Raw genomic sequence first — 11279 nt, forward strand, 5'->3', positions numbered from 1 at the left:
TTTTTCTTTCACAACATTTAAATAATAAAAAATACTAAAAATAAAAATAAAAAATACAAATACAAATCAAATACACCTTTAATTTGTACTTTTATTTTAGTATATGTATAAGTATATAACCAACCACTACTACTTTTATGTATTATCTTTTCTATACCTAGATAGTGCCTTGCCTAACATTCTGTATTCTTTAAATTATATTTTTATTGATTTAAAATGATATATTTATGATATTATAAAATTTTCACTTAAAAAAATAAAAATAATAAAATATATAATGAGAATAAAATTTAAAAATAAAGAAATAAAAAATATGAATATATATATATATATATATATATATATATATATATATATATATATATATATATATATATATATATATATATATATATTCCTCCATCTTGATGATTATTAACTTTCCTTTTGTTGATAATTTATATTATCGTTAAAAAAGGTTTATTATCTTTTATACTGTCTGTAATGTTATAACATAGTGTTTGGAAGATTCCTACTTAAGAGAATTTATATTATATATAGATTATTGGTAATTTAGATTATCATTAAATCATCTTTCAAGTAATGGCATGTAATCCAACAACACTAATTTAATCATTAAATAATTTAAAGGAGATTATATAATAAGTAATTCAATTCAACAATACTAATAGCTAGATTAATTCTAAACTTTTCTTTTTTCAATTTTTAAGTACTTTTTGGTAGACAAACTCTTAAATACTTAAGGAAACAAAAAGCATATATTCTCAATTTCTTGAAATTAAAAAAAAAAATCTTGCTTGGGGACTTATTTTGTTAAGCACTGTTCATTTTGGGCTATTCATATGGGTCTGACGAAATGTCTCTAATTTTGTTCTGGAAACAGGTTTTTTTTAAGTTTTTGGATCTTTTTTTGGAAGGTTTTGGATCCTAGAAAATAGTTATATGATGAATGTTTCGGGCCGTAGGTGAAAATAGTTTCATGATCAATGTTTAGTGGAAATTTTTTGTTTTTGGTAAAAAGTGGAAATTTTTATTTTCTTGATTTATGAAACGTTAACAAACAAAAAAATTAATCAGACTTTTCTTTTCGTCAAATCTCTGGTCAGTGACCATGCATACAAAAGAGAATTCAGGCCACAAAAAATTATATATGTGGTGTTTAAAACTCGACCCAAGAAAAAATCAATCGTGTTTTATTCTTATAAATTATTATTTCTCTATAACAGTATGTTATTCTGTATTTATAACTTGTAAATACATGACACAAATACTTGAGTCAAGACATATAGTAATATAATTGAGTAAAGTATTATTTTTGTTTTCAATGTTTGGGATAAGTTTTAACGTTTAAGTCGTCTTATTTAAATCCCTAATATTTTAAAATTGGCTTAATGTTATCCTATCGTTAGGGATCTGTTAATAGAATTGACGGCGGGAGAAAATTGAGACGATTTTGAAATATTAGGGGCTTAAATAAGACGAAAACGTTAGGGACAAAAACGATACATAGAAATAAATTTTAATTTTATTTTTCAATAATATCAATTTTTTACTGTACATAGTTATTTAATTATTTTTTAATTACATCTAAGTAAATTACATTTAATCACATTACTTTTCTTTTAAATAATTTTTTTTTAATTTTACTCTTAAAGATTTTTACTCATCATGAAATGTTTGTAGAATGACTAATACATAAACATGTGAAAAAGAAAAAAATAATACATGTACAATAAAGTATAAATTATACCTTTTGTCTCTAATGTATCGAAATTCTTTAATGTTTAATTTAGTTAAATTTTATTTTTAATTTTATTCTTTAATAATATCAAATTTTTACACTAAATAATTATTTAATTATTTTTTAATTCTATTCTTAATCACATTATTTTATTTCTAAGTGAATTTATTTTTATTAAGAATAAAATTAAAAAATAAATTAAATAATTATTTATCGTAAAAAAATTAAAATTATTAAAAAAAAGATTAAAATTTATTAAAAAAGAAAACTATTGAAATTATCAAAGAAAAGTTTTTTTAACCTTTTAATAAATTTTAATTTTTTTCAATAATTTTAATTTTGTATGATAAATAATTATTTAATTTATTTTTTAATTTTATTCTTAATAAAAAATAAATTTATTTAAAAAAAATTATGTAATTAAAAATAAAATTTTAAAAAATAATTAAAAGCTAAATTTTAGCATTTATTTTAGTAGGTTTTTTTGTTTGGTTGTCAACGATATTTCTTAGTTCAATAGGCTAAGAAAATTTTGATAGTTGACCAGAATGCATATTAGTCAACCCAAGGAAAAGACGTTTGGGCCTTGAAGTTGAAGCTTCTCGTAATAATTTCCGCACACAAAACACACACCTGATTTCTATCACTCACTCCCACACTGCTCTTCACACTCTTCTCGCCCAAAAAAAAAAAAAAAAGAAAAAAAAATCACTTCCACTTCTTCTTCTTCTTTTTCTTCTTCTCTGTTCTCCTCTGTTCTCTTAACCCGTCAACCTCACTTCAAAGTTCGCCCCCACACACACACAATTAAAAATAATTATTAAATAAAAATAAATACGAAAATATACTTTTAATTTTTAATTTTAATTCTTTTTTTGCACTTTCTCTGTGCTCTGCGGCGTCGTTTTTTCGGGAGGACACTGCACTTGAATTATGGCGGAGCATATTCCGGCGCCGGAGGCTCAGGTCAACGGCGGAGGAACGCTCCCTCCGGCGAACCCCTCCGAGCAACTAATCGCATCGAAGCGCCAGAGAAGGCCAAGTGTCCGATTGGGCGATATCGGAGGAGACCAACACTACGATACGCACCCTCGACGGAGCACCAAGCCATGGCGGATCCCCTTCGACGGCCACCACCAGCACCACCACATCCGCAAGGACAATCCAGGTAAACCCTCCAAAACTCGTCCTTTAACCAATTTGAGCTCCGGTGGCGGCGCCGCAGAGTTCGGCGAAACCCTAGAGGGCGAAGAGCGCGAAGGGAACATCGATAGCGTTGTGATTGGTAGCTGGAAGGTGAAGGATTCAAAGAAACGAGGAGCGAAGAGGGTTAGATCGAACTGGGTTTCGAGAATCGACGACGGCACCAGCGTCGGCGGTGGCGGTGGCTCTGGCGGTGGAGATGGAGATGGAGATGGAGAAGGAGAAGATAAGTATAGTGGCGGCGAGGATGTCGACGACGGGTATCGGGATTTCGATGTGGAGAATACAGAGAGCCCTTTGAAGGATCAAAGCCCTTTGAATTCAATGGAGAATCTGGATTTTCAGGGTAATAGGAGGAACATTAGGGTTAGGGTTTCAGAGGGTGCAAGGGAGCACCTTGATGGGGTTGAACTTTCTGGGCCTTCGGATAATAACGGTATTGTTAGGGAAAATAATAATAGGAATGGGAGAGGAAGGTATATTGGTGACGGTAATGGTGAAGATGGTGTTAGAGTTTGGCTCAATGGGTTAGGGTTAGGTAGGTATGCACCTGTGTTTGAAATTCATGAGGTGGATGATGAGGTTCTTCCATTGTTGACTCTTGAGGATCTCAAAGATATGGGGATCAATGCTGTTGGGTCAAGAAGGAAAATGTACTCTGCAATTCAGAAGCTTGGAAAAGGGTTCTCCTGAGTTTTCTTTTTTTATTATCTTTTCTTTTTAGATTTAATTTCTTTTTGGTTTATATCATGTACCATGAGAGAATTCTCAGCCATTGCAAAAGAAAATTAAGATACATGTCTGAACTATGAGTTATAGAGTATGTTCTTCCTTCTTACATAACTTATGATTAGGCCCCCTTCACATGTTATTTGTTCAAAGCATGCTTTTCACATGTTCAAAGTATATATGGCTCTGCTAATTTTGTTGAAAAGTGGTTCTGTTTTTTAGCTAAGTCAAGTGATTCTGGGTAATGATTCTAAGGAAGAAAGTACTAGTAATCTTACAGGGGATGTGGGGAAAGATTTTGCACACAAGTGATAACAAAAAGGAATTCCGGTTTGATTTCTCCATTCTATCCAAATCTTCTATACTTCTATGTTGGTACTCATTTTGTATTTGTAGATGTGACATTATTTTGAGTCTGGAAGAGCTATTCCTGGGGAATCAGTCAAAGACAATTTTGTTTCCTTAGCATAATGATTCAAGGTAATATTCTTTGGTTAATTTAGCTGTATCAACTTTATTATCGACTTTGCAGATTCGAACGTAGTTTGCCATGCTTTTATACCATTATGAATTCCGTCCCCTTTAACTAAGTTAATATTGTTTGTCTGAATTCTTAGTGACTGTTTTTGATGTTGGATCCTAAGCTATTTTTGTCATTAAGTGTATGGATTTGATATGATACAAGAATAAGTACATTGCAATTGTCTTATCTTTTCCTAAAGGAGTGCATATTCTACTGTTTAGTTAGTGTTATGATGTTGACGTTGTTGCTAGACAGAGATCTTGTCTTAGGCATAAAGTATTCTTATGGTTCTTGTTTTCATAGTTGATAGTGTATTGTTTTGCTAGGGAGAATGAGTTATGTAACCAAATGCTAGTGAGTTACTATAGTTAATGCTTCTTGAAGTTTGAGCCCCCCTCCCTTTCCCCCTTTTCTCTCTTCTCTGGTTTTTCTGCTTTGTCCATTTTTGGATTAACAATGCTGTGAAGCCATCTTTAGGTGGTGGTTAAAATTGGTAAAAGATTATAAAAGTTGAAGTATGTTCATTAAAAGGGTGGATGTTTGCTAAAGGAATAACATGTTTTCCTAATCATTATGCAAGGAAGAAATGAGGGTTGTACATCCATGACAAAGCATACCCTTGTTTCTTTTTTGTGTCACCAAACATGCCCTTATGATACTTTCTCTCCTACAATGCACGTTGGATTTCTGCTAGTGGGGCCGAGGGAATTTTCTGTGATTAGTTCCATTTTAAGTCCTTATAAGTTTTTAATTAAGTCCCTAATTTCACCAACCATTATAAATGAAATATTCCATTAATATTTCCTTGCCCCAATTATATGTATCTAACATATGTTGATGCAATAGTCCATGTATTTTTATCTACATATCACTCTTATTATTTATTTTTCTTGTCTCTAATTTTATTCTTGATTTTTCTTAAAGTTGGAAACGGGGGATTGTTTGCTTGGTTTATTGGATTGGTTATGAGAGAGATTAAAAAATATTCATAAAATTTCTATCTAATATATATAGGTATATTTTGTTGGATGAAAGTAGGGAGTTGGTTGAAAACTTCTAACTATAATCATTCAATTGAGAAGATTGATTGTTCAATGATTGCATTAAGGGAATGCAAGCACATTGTAGCTAGGTAGATGAAGAATTATATTATGTTGCTCCAATGTTCCTGGAATTTACTCAAGTCAGAAATAAAGAGCGAAAACTAGACTATCTTTGATATTGTCAAGTATGGTGATTTGTGTCTTCAATCATATTATTCATTTTCCGTGTGTTGATTTTTTTTTTTTCTTTTTTTTGGTAATTAGGAGAAAGTATTGTTTTCATTTCTAACATTTAGTCTAAATCCTAATTTTATCTTTAACTGTTGAAACATTTCATTTTTATTTCAAATATTTTATTTCATCCTATTTTAGTCTTTTGATCAAACTTAATTTTTTTCCAAAAATATTATTTTTTCTATATTGTTATCTTTTTTTTTTCTCTTATTATCCTGTCGCCTTTACTCTTAAATTATTATAATCACTACTATGACCACTACAATTGTAATTTTTGCTGCTATCTAGAAGAAAATCATAATAGAAGAAATGGTGTTTTTGGGGGGAAAAAAAATTTAATTCTGATCAAAGAATTAAAATAAGACAAAATAAGTTGTTTGGGACAAAAATAAGATGTTTCAAACGTTAGGGATGAAATTAAGATTTAATCCAAACGTTAAGAATTAAAATAGTATTCTACTCTTTTTATATTATGGGACAATAATCCACAATCACTATTCTGGTCAATGTATCAACTAATATTGGTAATTCTAATAATGAAATCATTTATCAACATCAATTCAACAGAGTTTTAAGCATAATCAGATCACAGTTAGTAGAGAATAGAGATGAGGTTTTCAGGCTTAAGCATCTTTATCAATTGCAAAAGTTTTGTCTATGAGGGTAAAAGAAAGACAGTATTTTCAGTTCCAATAAACACAATAATTGATTAAACGTAAACAAGGGAAAAAAGTGTCTTAGCAAAACATATGTAACTCCTCAATTTTCCTTATAAAGAGGTGCGATTTATCCAACAATAGAGATCATTAACCTTATATATATATACACAACAATAGAGGTGCAATTTTCCTTATATATATATAAATGAAACTCAATTCTCATCCCACTTAACAAGTTTTTATTGAAGAATGTTTTATAAAACTAACTGCTTTATTGAAAGTTCATGCCCTATGCATGGCAGTTCCTTAGAGGACATATTTAATGTTAGTTTTTTTTTGTAAGATTATTTAACATTAAATATGTATTTTTTAAAAAATACATTAGAGATTGAATTTTAATACAATTTTTTGTAAGCATATTTGATATAATTTTTTACAAGTATGATTAAAAAAATGAGATATTATCCTTAAAATTTAGTGATTTTTTGTTAAGTATATATTTTTTTTGTAATTTTTTTGTTAACAACTAATAATACTTTTAAAAAATCACAAAAAAATATATACTTAGAAAAAATCACCAAATTTTAAGAATAATAATATCTCTTTTTTTTTAATTATGCTTGCAAAAAATCACATCAAAATTCAATCTCTAAGACATTTTTTGAAAATATATATTCACTGTTAAATATTTTTGTCGTGTTTTTAAATTATTTAAAGACACTTTTTGTCGATAGTAAAATTTGAATGTATTTTTGTCGGCATTTGAATCAATCGGGAACATTCTTGGTAGTTAACCCTATTCATTATTTGTACCACCTACTTTTTGGTATCTATTAATAAAACACCTATTAAATTTAAATATTTAGCTAGCTAATAATAAGGGCCCTAGTGTTAAATGTAGACGGATTTTGTTAGAGGAATAAAAATCCTAAATTTAAAAGTAGAGAAATTAAATGAATAAAGATAACTGGAAAAAAAAAATAAAATATCATCAAATAATAGTAAATTAGGAGTATACTGTACACCCGGAAAAAACTAGGAGTACACCCATTTATATTTTAGAAAAAGGAAAAATATTATTGCTATCTAGATTTTTAGGTGTTAAATGATGTATTATTGCTCCCCCATAAGATGCTATGGTGGTTGATCCATGCATATTTAATATTCTTTTCCAATAAAAACAAAAGATTTTTACTATAATTATTATGAATTTAATTAAATGTTATGTATTGGTGATAGTGTAAAAGAACTTTAATTTACATATACATATATACTGTTGTATATTGAATTAAATGTTGTGTATAATTTTTAATATGAAAAACATATACATAATTAAATACTTGTACATACATAACTTAATAATAATAAGGTTTAATTACTCTGTTGGTCCTTATAGTTTCGTGAATTTTCAATTAGGTCTCTATACTTTTTTTCTTTTTAATTGAGTCCCTGCACTAAATTTTTTTTCAATTAAGTCATTCTTAGTAGTAATTGGCTTAATTTTTTAGGGACCCAACTAAAAAAAAAAGAATTAGTATAGGGACCTAAATAAAAGGAAAAAAAAAGTGCAGGGATCCAATTAAAAAAAAATTAGTGCAAAGACTCAATTAAAAGGAAAAAAAATATAGGGACCTAATTAAAAATTTTGCGAAATTATAGGATACCAACAGAATAATTAAACCTAATAATATAACATTACATATATACAATTAGAGTGGTATATATATAAGAAGAAGAGTGAAGAAGGACTTACATGTAAGATAAGAGACAGTCAACAAGCCAAGGATACCTGCCAGCCATTAAACCTAAAATGGGTTCACTCATTTTTCTATATATATTCTTTGATATAAAAGATAAAAGAAAAATGTTAATTTAGTAATAAAAAAAAAACTAGAAATAACATAAATGGGCTCAAATTAAAGGTGGATATGGCTAGGCAAGTCATCCTTGGCTAATAAACATGACTCTTCATCTACATACAAGACCCCTTCTCTTCCTTTCAATTGATGAACTCTTTCTTATGAACAAAGCCCCTATTTATAGCCACCATCCTATACTTGAATATAATGTGCCACATAAAATGAAAAGAGTACAATATTGGTATATGTTGTGACATATTCCTTATTAATAATATTTATTTATTTATTTATTTATTTATTATTACCATTAGTTAATAATCAAATTAATCTCTAAGGTAGCGTTTGGTGGAGAGACAAAGACGGAAATATTGAGACTGAAAGACAGAGACTAAGAGATAGAGATTGAAATAAATCTCAGTATTCTGTTTGGTACAAAATGGAAGACAGAAATTGAAACAAGAATGAAACTCTAATTTAATTTGCACAAAGGATAAAATTGGAATTAATTAATTGAAATAAGGGTATTTTAGGTATAAAATGTTATTAAAGTTTCAGTCTCCATCTCTAAAAATTTTAGTCCCCTGTGTCCTCATTTTTTGGAGGTACTGAAATACTGAAATTTTGGAGATAGAAATAGAAACTTTAGTAACAGTCTTTGAACCAACAAACATAATGCTGAGTCTCAGTCTCTCGGTCTCTATCTCAGTACCTCAAAACAAACACTACCTAAAAGATTTTATTAATTATTAAATCGGTCTTTTAAAAATTAACATTTTTTAATTAGACATGTATATTATCAATTAGACATGTCTCATATATATATTGTCAATTAACGTTTCACAACATCAATCGTTGACAGTAATTATTAATAGAGTAACTGAAAGATAAATATAATTAATTTTTAATCTTTAATTGAAAAAATCTTTCAACGACAAATTTAAAAAATGACTTGTCTTTTAGAAACTAATTTGACTATTAACTTTATTATTATTATATGTCAACTATATTATATTGGCATCATCCATATATAAATTCTCTTTGCTTGATTTTCTGAGTGTCAACACTAAATAGCCAGAGAAAGAGATTACTACTTTTTAAGAATATGTTCTGAAATATAGGATGGACCATTATTGTATTCATATATAAATCTCATTTTATATATTCAATTTATTTATTATTAAAATATATATATATATATATGCTAGGTGTTGCCATTCTAAGCAATCATAGCCATTTGAAAATGGCAAGTCAACTCCTTCAGTTCCTTCAAGAGTTTTTCATGTTGATGAACCAACTTGCACTGAATCTGTTCGCTTTGACATTCAACCTTTGATTTCTTCAATTTATTTTTTTCATATATGAAATCAATGTCTTCTCTACTTGATTGTTAAGTTTTGTCTTGTAATTCATGATCACTTTCTGAATTTTTTTTTTTTTACCGAATATATGGAGACTTGAACCCGCAACCTCTTAGATGAATATAGGAAGATTATGCCATTTGAATTATAACTCGTTGGCAATTATTTTTCATTTTGATAAAAAGACACGGACTAATTTAATTTTTATAACTATTATAAAAAGAAATTTGTACACATATTTAATTATGAATTTCTATGTAATACTTTAACGAATATATAAGAAGAAAGAATTAACTTTTATTAATTAATATTAGTTAATTTTTAATTGTAAAATCTCTCATTTTTTTAAAGATTTAAAATTTATAATTTATAATTTAGGATTGAGGGTTTAAGATTTAAATTTTATAATTTAAAATAAAAAAGATAATTTAAAAAAATAACTGATATTAACTAAAAAAATTGTTAAAAAAATTGATTTTTTCTTTAATATCCAAAAAAAATTAATAAAGTATTAATTGATGGCCCGGAAGATTTAATGAAATTTAATGTGCATAAAAAAGTATTGGATGGTGTACTTGTTCACAACCAATGTAACTCTTTATTCTTTGACTATTAATTATACAATTTTTAATAAAATAGATATAAAAAAGTCAATTAAAAAGTTAAAATAGACGAGTTGCCTCAAAATTGTGGTCACTCACAAATTTTTCAACTGTTGGGATTGCAAAGAACCAAGCTCTGAATATGAGTTACATGCATTATTCCAAGCTTCACTCTTAAGCGAGTATACACGAGGTATCAAACTAGTGTAAATTTCGAAATTGATATATATATATATATATTTTCTGAGTAATCACTTCAATATTTATTATTATGTTAGTTCTTAAACCCACAAACTATAAAACATTTTTTTTGTTTTGTAAATTTGTTGATTAGAGTAGAAATTAAAATATTTTTTGTGAATTCAGAAAGGTTAACTAACTAATAAACAAAGATTGCGGATTAAAATGATTACTTAATCAATAATTAAATGCTTGATGTAAGTTTAAACCTACTACACAAGTAATTTACGAAGCACGGATACTTTTTTGACTTGATATGTCTACGTATCGAATACATTTTAGACACGATCCTCATTGATATTTATTCGATACGCGTGTTTTTTGTGTCTAATTATGTCTTAATAAAAAATAAAAAAAATTTTCTAGACACACTTGGACACATCTAAATACTATCACGTATCAGCGTGTTCAACTTTATTTTTAATATATATTTTTAAAATAAATTTAGAAATACTATATATTATTAATTATTAAAAAAATATTTTAAATATTTATATAATTAAAAAAAGATATTAAAAATTAATTTATATTTTAATATTAATAAAATATCAAAATATCATTATAATTTATCAAAAAATACTTTATATTTTATATATGTGTCGTATCTCTATGTCTTGTAAAAATTTTAAATTTACGTATCTACGTATCCCGTATCGTGTCGTGTCCAATATCCGTATCAATTCAATATCTATGCATAATAGCAAATAATTAGTCCAACCATCAGTCCCTAACATAGTCTCTGTTTAATCACAGGTAAAGGTTTGTAAATAAAATATTATTTTTTAAGAATTTAATTTTAATAATTGTTAGTGTAAAATAATTTTATACATGTATTTAATTACGTAATAACACATTAATAAAAATAGCTATATTTCGCATGGACCACTTGAATAGTCATCTAAAAAAATGAATATAATTGTACGACTGTAAAACGTTTTATACTATCAGTGCATTAAAATTAAATATTTTTTTAATTGCTAAAAATATAATGGGATTATCGTTTGTCAGGCTAACATAGTGTCTTCATTTTGTAGTCTTCTTTATTATCAGGGTGTCCAAAGTGCTATAAATGTTTTAAATGGGAAGAT

General features: G+C 27.5%; 1 protein-coding gene across 1 annotated transcript; it reads left to right on the plus strand.

The window, feature by feature from the left end:
* Window positions 1-2288: 2288 nt before the first annotated feature.
* LOC112771676 (uncharacterized) lies at window positions 2289-3878 on the plus strand. The gene has a single exon (XM_025816477.3). It carries the CDS (start codon window positions 2675-2677, stop codon window positions 3635-3637), a length of 963 nt encoding a protein of 320 aa, XP_025672262.1. The 5' UTR covers window positions 2289-2674; the 3' UTR covers window positions 3638-3878.
* The last annotated feature ends 7401 nt before the right edge of the window (window positions 3879-11279 follow it).

The sequence above is a fragment of the Arachis hypogaea genome, chromosome 18 (assembly GCF_003086295.3).
Source record: "Arachis hypogaea cultivar Tifrunner chromosome 18, arahy.Tifrunner.gnm2.J5K5, whole genome shotgun sequence".
NCBI classification, from domain to species: Eukaryota; Viridiplantae; Streptophyta; class Magnoliopsida; order Fabales; family Fabaceae; genus Arachis; species Arachis hypogaea.

Bases quoted from the DNA above. Each gene is read 5' to 3' on its own strand.
- LOC112771676 (XM_025816477.3), top strand. From the start codon at position 2,675: ATGGCGGAGCATATTCCGGCGCCGGAGGCTCAGGTCAACGGCGGAGGA.